Source organism: Eucyclogobius newberryi, unplaced genomic scaffold (genome assembly GCF_026437365.1).
Source record: "Eucyclogobius newberryi isolate DKJ021-1_F unplaced genomic scaffold, fEucNew1.0.hap1 SCAF_7, whole genome shotgun sequence".
NCBI lineage: Eukaryota > Metazoa > Chordata > Actinopteri > Gobiiformes > Gobiidae > Eucyclogobius > Eucyclogobius newberryi.
The window spans coordinates 25136043-25150507 of NW_027316389.1; the positions used below are offsets into that span (position 1 = coordinate 25136043).

At 40.7% G+C, this 14465-nt stretch overlaps 1 protein-coding gene across 2 annotated transcripts in view; it reads left to right on the forward strand.

The window, feature by feature from the left end:
* The window catches only part of LOC140349331 (A disintegrin and metalloproteinase with thrombospondin motifs 20), a 66748-nt gene that overhangs the window by 31814 nt on the left and 20469 nt on the right, over positions 1-14465 (forward strand). For both annotated transcript variants that reach the window (XM_072435625.1, XM_072435626.1), the window contains 14 exons: positions 634-751; positions 3146-3241; positions 4878-5044; positions 5170-5299; positions 6329-6455; positions 6802-7012; positions 7077-7241; positions 7477-7647; positions 8725-8844; positions 9202-9309; positions 11038-11202; positions 11889-12155; positions 13030-13191; positions 13271-13447. In XM_072435625.1, coding sequence (XP_072291726.1) covers positions 634-751; positions 3146-3241; positions 4878-5044; positions 5170-5299; positions 6329-6455; positions 6802-7012; positions 7077-7241; positions 7477-7647; positions 8725-8844; positions 9202-9309; positions 11038-11202; positions 11889-12155; positions 13030-13191; positions 13271-13447 — 2184 coding nt within the window. The remainder of the gene's footprint in view (positions 1-633; positions 752-3145; positions 3242-4877; positions 5045-5169; positions 5300-6328; positions 6456-6801; positions 7013-7076; positions 7242-7476; positions 7648-8724; positions 8845-9201; positions 9310-11037; positions 11203-11888; positions 12156-13029; positions 13192-13270; positions 13448-14465) is intronic.

The window sequence follows — 14465 nt, forward strand, 5'->3', positions numbered from 1 at the left end:
AAGTAAATAAATGAATTACACATTTTACCAGCCTCTCAGTAAGTAGTGAAAACAACGTATAGTTTAGTTAAAACTGATGAAGAGTGGGAAAATGTTACACATATCTGTGGTGGAGCACAAAAGCTCATGTTTGGAAAGAATTCTGTCAGAAAAAAGGATCATAGTATTTTATAACACCATGGCAAAGTGCACATGACTATTCACATGGAAAATGTGGCTTCCAGGGAGCTCATCACTATCATCGCATGTGTTTTGGAATCGTCCAGCTGTTCAAAAATGTTGGCCAGAGATTAATACAGCACTGTAAATTCTTTAACATTAACATGCCACTTGACTTTTTCTTGGGGATCAGACTCCTGCAATGGAAACAATAGATGGGGACCTTAGGAGTGTATTTTGCAGCAGGAAAAAGCTATAAAAAAGATCAGATTAGCACTGACAGCATGTTGTTTAGTCACAAGTTGTGTGTTCAAAATGATGTATGTAAATGTACAATTTAATGTTCAAACTTGCCCAAAATGCCAATTAGATTCTCAGCGCCTGATTTGTCCAAATTTGCCAAAGCTGTTTTGTACAACTTCTAAGTGTGTACACCTTTCTAAACCCTCTGTTTCTACTGTGTTTCATCTCTAGCAAGCAGGCTGTGATCATGTGCTCAACTCCAAAGCCCGAAATGATAAGTGTGGGGTGTGTGGAGGAGACAACTCATCATGTAAAACTATGGCTGGGACTTTCAACGACGCTCAGTACGGTACGTCATCTCACATATCACTTGCTATAATGTACAGGGAGGGAGAATCTTCATTTTAAGGAGCAATAATATGACTCCTAAAGCTCAAGTGGAAGAGTAATGTAGCCATCAAAGTAGTAAATGTATTCGACATAAAATCTTCACAGGTTAGGACTATTGTATATAAAGTCTGGTTTGTTTTATTGGATTTCCAAAAATAATTCATAGAAAGCGAGAGATTATAGAGAGCCCTTAAAAGTACAATAATAGGCTACGGACAACTCACTGCTCCACACTGGCCACAAAAATCTAAAATCTGCTCTCATAAAACGTACTGCATTACAGCAATGTCATAATCTTTTGATATATGTGACACCCTGTAAACACCAAAGACTTCACGTGGACCCATTGCTCCCATACCTTTCATATTAGGGGCTGATGTCACGTCTGATAATGTTTAAAAACTTTCAAGAATAACTTCCACTCCACTTCTACCACTGTCAAATGAGAGGAACGTTACCAATGATTTTTTTAAGGACGATTCTTTCAAATATCTCCACAAAACTGACATCACCTCCTTCAGCGCTTCTCCCTAATGGATCTTGTCAGCGAGTGCCAAAAGCTGATTGCGTCCGACCCTTTTAAAGCGGCCAAATTCAGAAGAATTAGCATAAAAGCCCTGGGTGTGGTCCCTCTTTATTTTGTTGTTTTGGCACCGAGTCGAGCGTCCTGTCCCCATCCATCTGTTTTCTCTCACATGCATTTTTACTATCAAGGACTGGAAGACTGTTTTAAGCCAAAGCAAGCGCCCACATCTTGAATAGAGATGGTGTAATCCTAATGAAGATGACTTGGAGGATATCCCTGTGCTTCTGGGATCGGTTTTATGAGCTATTTGCCAGATTCAAAATGTTTCTATAAAGTTCAAAGCGAGAGGCATGATTATAGATAATGAATTTAATAAGTCAACACAATTGTCTGCAAATCTATGCAGTGTTTCTCTAATTGGTGCTGTATGTTTGTACCAAATGTGACTTGGATGCGGTTCGGGACCAGCCAGAATACATTAAAAAAGTAATTAAATCAATGCATGCTGGCGTTTTGCAGAAAAAAACAGCAACTGCAAGTATTCCTGGGTTAGTTAAGTTAGTTAGTTTATATTCGCATTATTTCATGTTAGTTAGAGGGTATTTTTGTGAATTGAGACCATTACTCTCAAGCATAGAGCCAACTAAATTAGAGTATAAATTTGGCCGGTGCCACACAATGCAGCTTATTGACGCGCTCTCTCGTGCACAGCAGTTTGAGGTGAACCCCAGCGTTCCTGAAGTGCAGCTTTTGGTGTGTGTTCTTTGTTTGTGGTGTTTACTATTCATTCCCGGGTCAGTGTGTGGTGGCGGAGGATTGCGTGTGTGGTCAGTGGCTAAGCTCCAGGGATCTCACAGGGCTCTGACGGCTTGTGGACACTTTTCCCAAAGACGGAGGTTTAGTAGTTTGTTTCAAATGTGTTTCTTTGTTTTTTTATCGACTTGTTTTGTCCGTAGTGTTTAGCTCGTTGAGACTTTTAAATTTAATTTCACAACACTAAAATATGTAGAAGATATATAGTAAAAATGTACCACTATAAAAATTGAAATATTTGTTGTGTAGGTCTATTTAGTAACATACAAACTAGATAGCCATGAAAGTTTGGATGATTACAGAACAAACAGTAGTTCTAAATGTATAAAATCTGATTTATTTGCTAATAGCTGACACTTCCAAACTCTGCAGTAGCAAACTAAGTGCTGCCCCCGAGTGGCTCAAGGTGTCGAGCTGCTAATCTTATCGTGCTAACTTTCCCCCCTGTCCACAGTGGAAAGCTAAATTCAGCACAAAATAATTACAGTGTTCCAAGTGAGTCCCAAGATATTTTTGGTTTCACCTTTTGGCTTTCCCGTGTTCCCTTTGCCACTCACCATTGCTCTCCCTGTCAATCTTCATCTACAGGCTCACTTGTTTTCTTTGTGTTTCGTTTATCATGGGACAACAGAGCCAGTGTAGTAATTACAGGCCAAAGATAAGTCCAGGGAATAATTACATATCATTTGACAGTCGCTGCTCTGAGGTTAAAACATGTTTCTCAGCGGGATATTTGAGATCACTGAAGCTTTTTTGTCTTTTGTGAATCCCCAGTATCAGATTATTTTATTATATTTTACTATATTCTTTGTAAGGGTTCAAATGAAAATGTCTTTATGTACACTTTGATTCCACTATTTCTTGTTATTACAAAATGTGTTTCATTCCCTGGAAGATATTTCTTGAATTCTTGACATTGATTTGCTCAAGTTTGCAATGAATATTTCCGCACATGTATTCACTTTGCCCATAGTCTTTTGCACAGTATTTAATGTGCATCTTCACTTTCTTTAGGTTATAACACAGTTGTGCGGATCCCGGCCGGTGCCACCAACATTGATATCAAACAAGTCAGCTACTCCGGAAAACCAGAAGATGACAACTACCTCGGTGAGTTCACTTTGTCATTTCAAGGATGTGGTTTGAAGCGGCAAATTACATGTTTGCTCAAGACAAGCCATCCTTAGACTGAAGCAGGAACAGCTCATAAGGCATAGTATATATCACTATCCTTCACTTCTCATTTCAGGTCAATGCCACTATCTCATATACTCTAAACCACCCAGGGTTGGTGACCCAGACATGTTAAAACGTTTTTGTAGTTTTTTTTTTAATAAAGAAAAGGAAATGTTTTGAAGAAAACCACGAGGGGCGTTGGTGCATATGGTTATGGCAGAGAGGTTTGGTTGGGAAAGCAAATCGAGTGTCAACTTCTAGGAAAGATAAATGAGGCAGCAATAGGTGCTAATTAGACCCATGTGGAGGCCAGGCTGCATGAACGTAGATATAGACGTCCAGGATGAGACAGGGTACCAAGTATAAGTGTGTTTGGGTGTTTTCCATTGGAGAGAAAGTGCCTACAGGGGCTTTAGACTGGCTCGTGTCAGCTATCAAGGTGTTCTCAACTCCGAAACACATCTGGTCTTATTACCACCCTGGTCTGAGAACGTCTGATGTGATTGAACCTTACCATGTCAGCCTGGTATGAATTTGTGAGGCTTCTTCAAATATGATTTTGGGAAGTGGCAGGTGATGTCTACGTGAGCAAAAAATGTTGAGAATGAAGTATTAAAAACATACACATCTGTAAAATAGGGGCTGAATGTATTCTTAATGTGTGGTATGACTTGTCGAGTCCATGAATAATGTCAGTTCCAAGAGTGGATTACAGTTTTTTTTTGTGTTCATTTTAAATTTACATTGTTCCACTAAAAAAACATGTACAATGGGCTCCTCCCCTGAAAAAGAGAAATCAGTGGGACTTAATAACATCAGCCTGTCCAGGGACTATGGGTGTAAATTATTATTTAAATTAATAAATAAACTAACTGTCAACGTTGGGATGAATGACAATAATGTGATTAATGCCTTATTGCAGCCCATTTAAGGGTATAAATAAATATGCTAGTGCTTTTGTAACTCCGTAGTACTTCATAAGGTCAATGATATATAGCAGGATCACACTGTGAGATCTTTAAACCCTTTATAAGAAATGTTTCTCCATTAACAGCTATTATTAACCATCATTTGTTTAAAATGTGGTTGTAACTTAAATGATAAACAAGCTACACTTGGTCCCATACTATTGAAACACACACCGTCCACTGTCAGATCTTCCCAGCAACAGACCTTATGTAAACAGCACTGTGTCTAGGGAACTAATCACATACATTGTTTTGGTATGCTTTCAAAGAATTTAATTAAGTGGAATTTTCTAAGAAGCGTATGTTTTGAGGCATTGAAAATATGGTCATTATTTTCTGTATGCAGTGGACCGTGTCTGTGTGTTTCTGTACTTGTTTGCATTTGCACCAGTGAATGACATTTGCTTACAGTTCAGTGTCAGTCACACAGGCTTAGTCCAGATTAGTTTATCAGCACATCCCCTCTAACAATTGTACAATATGGTAACGCTGATCATGTTTATTCAATTCTGATGTATTCCACATTGTTTAGACAATAAAGCTTGACATTCTTAACTGTCATCACTTATGCAGACATTTTATTTGTGTATTTGTGGTTACAGCTTTATCTGATAGCAAGTCCAACTCTCTTCTGAATGGAAACTTTGTAGTGGCCATGTTCAAAAGGGAAATCACCTTCAAGGGAACAGTTATTGAATACAGTGGATCAGACACCAAAGTCGAACGAATCAACTGCACAGACCGCATAGAAGAGGAGCTCATCTTGCAGGTGATCTTCTTGCATTCACCCAAATCTTCGTTTTAAACATTTTTGACAACCTAGACAAAACAGGTACACATAGACAAAACAGGTAAGTCCTTTTAACTCATCTGACCTTGCTTTCCATTTCCTAGGTTCTGTGTGTGGGAAACCTTTACAACCCAGATGTGCGCTACTCCTTCAATATTCCCATTGAGCAGCACAGGGAGCAGTTTCTGTGGGACCCATCCGGCTCCTGGCTCGAGTGCAATCGCATTTGTCAAGGTATGGACCAGATTCTTATGACTGTTAAAGGAGTAGTAACATTGCACAGCTGTAATATAGACAATATGTAACAAAGCAAAAAGGTGAGATGTTTTCAAAATGATTTAATGAAATAAACTGCTCAGGAGTAATTATTTGAGTTATCAGTGATTTAGTGTAGGAGACAAAAATGTAAATTGTCTATTGTAGGGGTGCACTAAACATCATGTAATATACGTATTGATACAGTATCGATATCGTGGGCTGCTGTATCAATATATCATCATGAGTAAATTATGGTTTAATTTTAAGAATAATTTTGTGACAGCGCTACAATTTTGTTGCTTGTTTAGGCAAAACGTTTGACTTGTTTTGATTATTAAAATGGTTGTATTTCATATTAAGTTTGTGCAGATCATGGTTTAACAAAGACAAATGTTTGTGAAATGTATTGGATTCTTTACAATAAAAAGATTATATTGTAGCATATCATGACCAATCGAATCGCATGGCAGCCCTGGTCTACAGTCCAGTTACTATTTTAATATATTCTCTTAGATCTCAGGGCTAAGTTTGATTATATCTAAAAATATGCAGAATGTTGTGTGTATTGTTTGAATATTGTGATGCTTATGGTGTGTTCCTGCCTTGGCTGGGACTCATTTGAAAAACAAAAAAACACACAAAATATTTGTAATCTCAATGGAACATTCCTGAATATACAAAAACAATTATGTATGGCTTTTATTCACAATGTATTCCTTCATTCATTCAGGCTTTGTCTTAAAATGTCCCCGCTCCCTCTAAGTCATCCTGCTGCTCACATCACACCATGCAACACCTTCACATTGGCCCTGTCACCCCGTTAAGCCCCTCCGATTTCTTTACTCCAACTTAGTCAGTCACCCAAGCAGCGGCTGGTCAAGCCCTGTGGGTCAGAGTGCACCATGTGAGCTGGTAAACAGACCACCAAACGCCTGCTGATGATAGACTAGCTGCAGTAATGTCGGTTAAACGGGGTCTCATTTTTCCCTGTGTTTTTTCACACAGGTGAGAGGAGACGAAAGGCTGTGTGTGTGCGAAAGAGTGATCACCTGGAGGTATCAGACCAGCGATGTGAGCATTTACCACGACCGGCCGCTATTACTGAGCCCTGCAACACCGACTGTGAACTCAGGTGGCAATTCATTATTTCACAGCAAATACATCTTTGTTCAGTTAATCAAATTGTAATTGAGATTCAGTCATTTCTAATTATCGATGAAAGGTCTACAACCAATCCTCTGTCAGTAAAAGCATGTGGGTTTTTTTCCAAAGAAATTTGACTTTTTTTTGCGTTCAATGAAGTTTGCGTTTATGTTCAGAAAATTAAGATTTTTTGTTTTCAAATATATTTGTTGTTGTTGTATTGCCCAATAATGTTTGTGTGTTTGTTGTTAGGGTATTTGTGGGGCACTCTAGTGGTCCTTACAGTCTAGTTCAAGGAACCGTGCGTACATTTAACTCTTTAAATTTCATTTTAGGTGGCTTGTAGCTGGCAAAAGTGAATGCTCAGCTAAATGTGGCCCAGGTTACCGCACGTTGGATGTCCATTGTATGAAGTACAGTGAAATGAAGAGGCAGGCTCAGAGAGCGGAGGCCAGTGCCTGTGCAGAAGTGTCCAAACCTCAGACCAGAGAGCCCTGCCACGGGGACTGTCTTCTCAAGAGCTGGCAGTACAGCGCCTGGTCACAGGTACTATCATTACACACATTACACTGTTGTTCATGACTTTGATACCTTACATCTGCTTATACAGTGCTCTAAGACATGTGGCCGTGGGACTAGGAGCAGAGAGTCTTATTGTATGAACAACCTGGGTCGCCGACTCGTGGATAGAGACTGCAATGAGTACCAAAGAGTGGTCACTGAAATCTGTAACGATCAGCCGTGCCCTAAATGGAGTGTCAGCGAATGGAGCGAGGTAAAAGACACACATATGACATAATAGTAGACACAACGTGCTAAACAGTGCAAGCTTTCATCTTCTACAAATAAATACTAAGAAGATGGCAATAGTAAACCCTTCTGTTTCTCTGTGCTTCTTTTACCACATGGCTACTCTGTTAATATTAGATTTATATTGTTACTTTATGGATCCATCACAAAATTCACATTTAAATACAAACGCCTTACTCTATATACATCTCTGGCTCTAGTGTTTGGTGACTTGTGGCAAAGGGATGAGACACCGGCAAGTCTCCTGCCTAATGCCGACTGGAGGAGAGAAGCTAAGTGAGCACCTCTGTGACCAGTCCAGCAAGCCTCCGTCTGTGGGGAGCTGCGAGCTGCCAGAGTGCGCGTCTTGGCAGGTCGGCGTCTGGGGAGCGGTGAGTCCCACAAATTACACATTTTACAATATTATTCCTCTGACACACCAAGGTTTGGGTTAAGGCGACTTGATGCAGGGTTTGACAGAGCAAATGGGTTTCATGTGTGGCGCATGTCTGCATCGCTTACTGTGTGCATTTGTGGTGCGTATGTGTGCGGTGGGACAGATAGTGTATATTTCACATCTGTGTGTATTTGTAACTCAATATAGCTCGTAAGGCGAGTGTGCTCTAGCTCCAGCTGCTATTTCCTCCGCGGCGCTTTCACTTTGGCCTCATATCCTGTCAGACTAAACCTGACCCAAAGCTTAAACACATAGCTTCCTATGGTTTCCAAGTGTGCAGGTTTGACACTGTTAGCCTAGCTGTGTCTCAATGACTTAAACAGATATGAATGGGTGTCCTTTCATTCATAGTTTATACTCACAGACTCAATGCCCTCCCACACGTTTGCATTGAGACGCATAGTTTTATTTGCAAAGCTGGCGCATATATTCGCTTGTTAATGCCTGTGTGATTATAAATTGCTGCTCAAATAAACCTTTCTCTTCTCGTGCTCTCAAATGTGGCTGGGCTTAAGTGTATGTGTGTGTGTGTGTGTGTGTGTGTGTGTGCGTGTGTGTGTGTGTGTGTGTGTGTGTGCGTGCGTGCGTGCGTGCGTGCGTGCGTGCGTGCGTGTGTGTGTGTGCGTGCGTGCGTGCGTGCGTGCGTGTGTGTGTGTGTGTGTGTGTGCGTGCGTGCGTGCGTGCGTGCGTGCGTGCGTGCGTGCGTGCGTGTGTGTGTGTGTGTGTGTGTGTGTGTGCGTGCGTGCGTGCGTGTGTGTGTGTGTGTGTGTGTGTGTGTGTGTGTGTGTGTGTGTGTGTGTGCGTGCGTGCGTGTGTGTGTGCCTAACATGGTTCTCACTTCCTTAAGACTGGATAAATGAGGCAGATCTGTACACTTTATTAACCCGTAGACACTTGAATTAGGTAAACCCCAAAAAACAAATAAAAAGTTTTGATGTTTGACTAATTTTCTCAATTTCTTTCTCAACTAATAGTGTAGTACCGGTACTTAATGTAACATTCTTCCTTGTAGTGTGCAGTGACATGTGGCCACGGCTATCAGATGAGAGCGGTCCGCTGCGTTTCAGGAAACTACGGGGACACAGTGGATGACCGGGAGTGCAACGCTGCTGCCAGACCAAGAGACAGTCAGGTACAACTGCTCCTTGTCAAATGTCTACATTCAATGTTTGATGTGGGGAAAGCATTTGAACTCTGAAAATATATTAAAATGCATCACATCAATTAATCTTTCTACTGGACCCGCGATGACTCCTCTTTTCCTCCTTCCATTCGACTGGTATCTGTATATATTTAGAGCACTAAAGCTTCAATCGAGTTGTTTAATCTATCACAGATGTGTGGATTAGGATTATTTGAATAAACCTCCCATATATTTCAGCACTGGTTTTTAGTCATATCTACATGTTAAACTCATACTATGGGAAAACTGATCAATATGAATTTGAAACATCAAACTTCATGATAATAACTTGATGATTGTACATAGGATTGTGAGATGCCAGCGTGTCCATGGGCCACCCCCCTTCAGAGCACCCCACGTCCAGACAACTCAGTCCAGCTCTCGACCCAGTGGAGATATGGCTCCTGGACCGCTGTAAGAACACATGACAGATTCACCAACACATGCTGTAGGTTTAGCTTGAATAACATCTGTACATACAATACTGTAAGGCTGTAGTCGACTTAAAACTATTTTGGTCAACTAAATATGTTCGGTATATATACATATATCGGTTAGTTGTCTCAAAGGTGTCTGGTGTGCATGAGTACAGATAAAGTACATACTAGTAACATTATTTTAATATGTAAACTCATAATGACTCGATAACCATATAAAACCTTTATAATCTAAATGAAATAATAATTTGTTGACATTCTCGGTCTATTAAAGGCACAACTCAAGCTACAATGTGCCTTTATTATCAGTTTATGCTATTGATTATTGATGTGAATCGCTTTATAGAATAATTGCATTCTGGTTTCTGGCCGAGCTCCGTTTTAAAAGAACAAAATGTCAAAATGTGTGTATATTTTTCTATGTCTGCATTTCATAAATCACTGGTCCTGCAACCATTAGCTGTGTTCACCAGTATAAAGCTGGCATACAACATTTATATTGTTTATATCCTAGCATTTCTTCCCGAGCGGACATTTTATACTGAGCCTTGATCCTGTCTGGCATTGTCTCTTCTTCTGCATTTGAACATTTATACCCACATACACTGGCCCTGCTGTCTGCTGCTCTGAGGCCCCTGTGTCTCCCTCGTACTTTTGCATTGTCACTCGCTGCAAATCAAAACCAGATTTCATCCAAACACAAGTCTACAGTTTCTAAGATTGAATCCCTGTCTGTCAATCTGAAAGTCGGTGTGAGCTCACATGTCAAAGAGGCCAGCGCCGGTGTGGTCCAAAAACACACATGTACTGTACACTACTGTTTGTGCGAAACCAGGATCTGGAGCCATTTTATTGCATTTGATATTCATCCAGTCACAAATGTTTGTTCTCTACTCTGTATTGGTGAAAGTGTGATCAGAAAGTCAACTGAAGACAACACTGGTAAGACAAAATCCCTTGAAAGGAATCAGAGTGTACACCTTTGAAAGATCTGTATTTAAATGATAAAAGCAATTGTTAAAACAAATACACAGAGCGGAAATTACAAACAGACAAGGTAACATTAAGCTGTGATGAAAGTTGGTTTAGATTAAATTACATCCAGATCTCATCCAATCACTCAATTCTATAATAATGAAATAACTAGTGTTTTGGAGCTACATTACTGGTATATATGTTTATGTCACAGTGTGTTGTGAATGTATGAAGTAAAGGTTTCATAATTGTCATTGATACCAGGAGACGAAAGATCAAAACAAATCAAATCCTTTAGAATGCTCTGCCAAGAGACTGACTTTATCTGACCAGGTCATGATACATTTGCCACAGCTGGACACAACGTCAGTTCATTTCAGGGACAGTTGTTTGTTTTCCATTATGTCACGAAACAGTCGTGGGATAAAAGAAGTGCTTTATCTGTCATTATACGTACAACGTGTACAAAAAGGATAGATCAGTTGGAGGGGTTGCCACTGTGCCAAAAACTGACCCTCATCTGTTTGGAGATCGCGGTCATTGGAGAAGCAGTCACCAAAGCAAACCAAAGGTCCACATCTTAAGAAGAAGCTGTATGTGTCCTTAAGCAAAAAACACAAATACATTGCTTAGTTGTCTCTTTAAATATACAAGTTGCAAAATACACATTATTGCAACCCTCTAACACATTTTCAAGAAGCTTAAGTTCCCGAACCTTTGTTGTCCCCAGTGCTCGGTGTCCTGTGGCAAAGGGAAGCGTGCCCGTTACGTCAGTTGTCGGGATGCCCAGGGAGGCGTGGCGGACGAATCGCTCTGTGCTCACATGCCACGCCCCCCGGAGAGCTCCTCGTGCTTCAGTCCCTGTGGACAGTGGCGTGCTGGGGAGTGGTCCACTGTGAGTAACAAGCACAACACTGTGTCCAATTAATACACACCTTTTTGGTTTTATTTTTTGACACAAGTAGACCACTTTTCCTGGAACGTAATAGCTGTTTGGTGCAGCTGTTTAACAGTGAAGACCAGACTTGCACTGATTAGCCTGCAAGAGAAGTGGAGCAGTTTTAAGGACCCAGAAACAATTCACATGGATATACGTGTTAAATTATTTTAATTATGGTTAAAAATTTGAAACTTCTCTGAGGACAAAAGGCATGTGACTCATGGCTTTGGGAGGAATGTGTGGTTTAAATGTAATAAATACACCACTTACATCACTCAAATTTATAACTTACTTGATAGGTTTAAAGCATGTATTATTGTAATATATTTATAAATTGAACTTACCAAAACACCTTTTTTGACCTCTGCAGACAGCTCTGGGCCACTACACTACCCTCCGCTCTCTGGCAAGCTGGCAAGAATGTACTACAATGTACTGCTGTGCATTTTAAGTCCAGTCACATCAAAAGTTTTTTTGAAATCAGTTATTAGTTAGCAAACAAGTCACAAGAGGTTACAAACCAACAACCAAATTTGAGCTCCAAGCCCAGAGGAACCATTGATCAATGGACCCAGGAAGACGAGCTGATCGCATAGCTTGGGACTACTAATGGGATCAACTTTGTCTATCTTTGGTTGTAGTGTTCGGTGACCTGTGGAACTGGTAAAACCAGCAGGCAGGTGGTGTGCTCCAACTACCATCGTCCAGTGGATCAGTCTCTCTGTGACCCAGATGAGAAGCCCTCCTCAGAACAGGACTGCACTGCTGCCCCTTGCCCCTCTGTTTACCAGCGCCAGCGCATTGACCAGCCTGACGGCTACCCCCACGACCCGGGACGCCATCCTGGTCACAACAGCTGGAACGTGCCCTCGGCAGACAACCAATGGAGGACAGGGCCGTGGGGAGCAGTAAGTTATTGTAAATGTCTGCAATGAACATCAAGATTTCAACTGAGAGCATAATGAATGCAGTTTTCTTCACCATATGTAGGACACTGTGCATGCTTTCGTGATGGCCTACATTGTTCCCTATGTGTAAACACATTCTTGTGAACACTTGCACTTTTTGAGGCCATACATGGTAATACATTTTAGGAACAGCGCCAAATGATAGTCTGCACGGTGTACAAAGAGTACAAAAGTACAAAAGTATGTATACAGATATTAGCTGTTAGTGTTAGTTTGTGCATACTTGAAGTGACTGGATTAAATAATTTGTTTTATTATTTTAAGTAACTTCCTAGTATGTAGAAGTCATTGACATGGCTGCCGGATAAGCTTTAGTCTTCCTCTGAAGTTCATAAGAGGACCATTGTTCTGATGTGATCCCTGCAGCAGAGGCACTGGTAAATCTCATGTAATGAAGCTGACCAAAGGCAGTGCTGTTACAGCTCAGTCTCCCTCCCTCACACCGGGGCACTCAGTGTGCTCAACCCTACTGACAGTGGAGATGTGTCATGTTAATTGGATGCAGAATGTACCTACTACGATTCTCTGTTCAAGGCTGTAATGCTCAGCCTGAGACTGTCCTTCGTGCCTGATGTTTTCCATCTCACGAGATAATGTTTAGCAGCACAACTAAGCATTGCCTTGGGATGAGACTTAAAACTTTTACAGTGCTGCAGATCAGTAATTAAAAACAAAAAAACTTTTATTATTGTTGTTTGAAAGTGAGACAAATCTGCAACAAGACATTTGACTTGAGTTATACATAAGTTTGTCTCATCATTATTACAAGCAAATGGCTTTTATAATGCCAATGTCTTTTTTTTTATATCTCCAGTGCTCAAGTACATGTGAAGGAGGCTTTCAGAGGCGAGTGGTGGTGTGTCAGGATGCAGATGGGCGAAGCAACAGCTACTGTGATGAAAGGGTTAAGCCTGCAGAGTCCAAAAGCTGTGACTCTGGACCCTGCCCACTCTGGAACTATGGCAGCTGGGGAGAGGTAAGGCTCACTTTCATATAAGAAATAACCCCCAAAATAATAACGCTGACATAACATGGTAATATTCTTTACCCATCAGTGCACCCAAACCTGTGGCAGCGGGAGGAAAACGCGCCAGGTTGTGTGCCAAAGGCCCAATGGTCAAAGGCTGAATGAATACAACTGTGATGTCCTGGACAAGCCTCCAGACATGGAGCAGTGCAACCTGCAGCCCTGCCCAGGCTCTGCCTCCTGGCACCGCAGACCATGGAAGCCGGTACGATAGTACTACCTTACCTTTATACTGTTTCTCATAGATGCCATTGTTGGCCCTGGGTCTAAATGTGCTCAGTGCCTCTAGTCTGCTGGTGTCTATACTGCCCAAAATTGTAGCTGGGCTGAACACTGGGTTTACTGTAAAATGCCACTAGCAGGCCTTGGTTAGCCAATGTCGACTCCCATGAAAGGTGCTAAAACGCTGCTTCTCAAATATGTAGGGTTATTACAAACACATTTGGGCCGCAGTCTGCATTGGCAATCAGGCATCCTATACATTCTGGACATTGTTGTCCACCACTGTGACTTATCTCAAAAGGCAAAACTTAACAAATATTTATTTCATATGTTTAGTGAAGTAAATGTTTTAATGTTATTGCTGTCAATCCCTTGTATCAGAAGTACACAATTGTACATTTGTGTATAAGAGTTAATATTATGACGTTTATTGATCATTTGTGTATCTTTGTACAGTTATGAGGTTATTTTTGAAGTAGGCAGTTCTTATATGGTATTTAATATTTGTGTTGGTGCTCTCTCCGACATACCTCTCGTTTGTTAAAAATAATTTCTCATATACCGGACTGTTTTCTAAATTTGAAACAGATGCATTTTCGTACAACTTAAACAGTTTTTACCATTCATTCTTGAAAACAATACTCATCACTCAAAGTGACATCTTAGAACTTGTTTATCATATTGTTATAATCTGTGCGTAAAGCCATAGCATGTCAACCATAATGCACAAACATCACCAACCTCATATCTGTGAAACATCCCTTTCAGGTGCTATTTTACCAATATACTAGTTACAGTGAGGAACCTATTCAAACGTATCTGTATCATATATTTTAAGTCTGCAGCAATTATCTTGTGAATAAGGCACATTTCTGTTCAACCATCCTCCATCAGCTCATGGCCATAAACAAAGCACACTGATACCTCCTCCACTTTCATTCCTTTGGCCAGTTTGTGTACTTTTTGAAGGATTTATACAGGACATAACTTTTATTTATTTG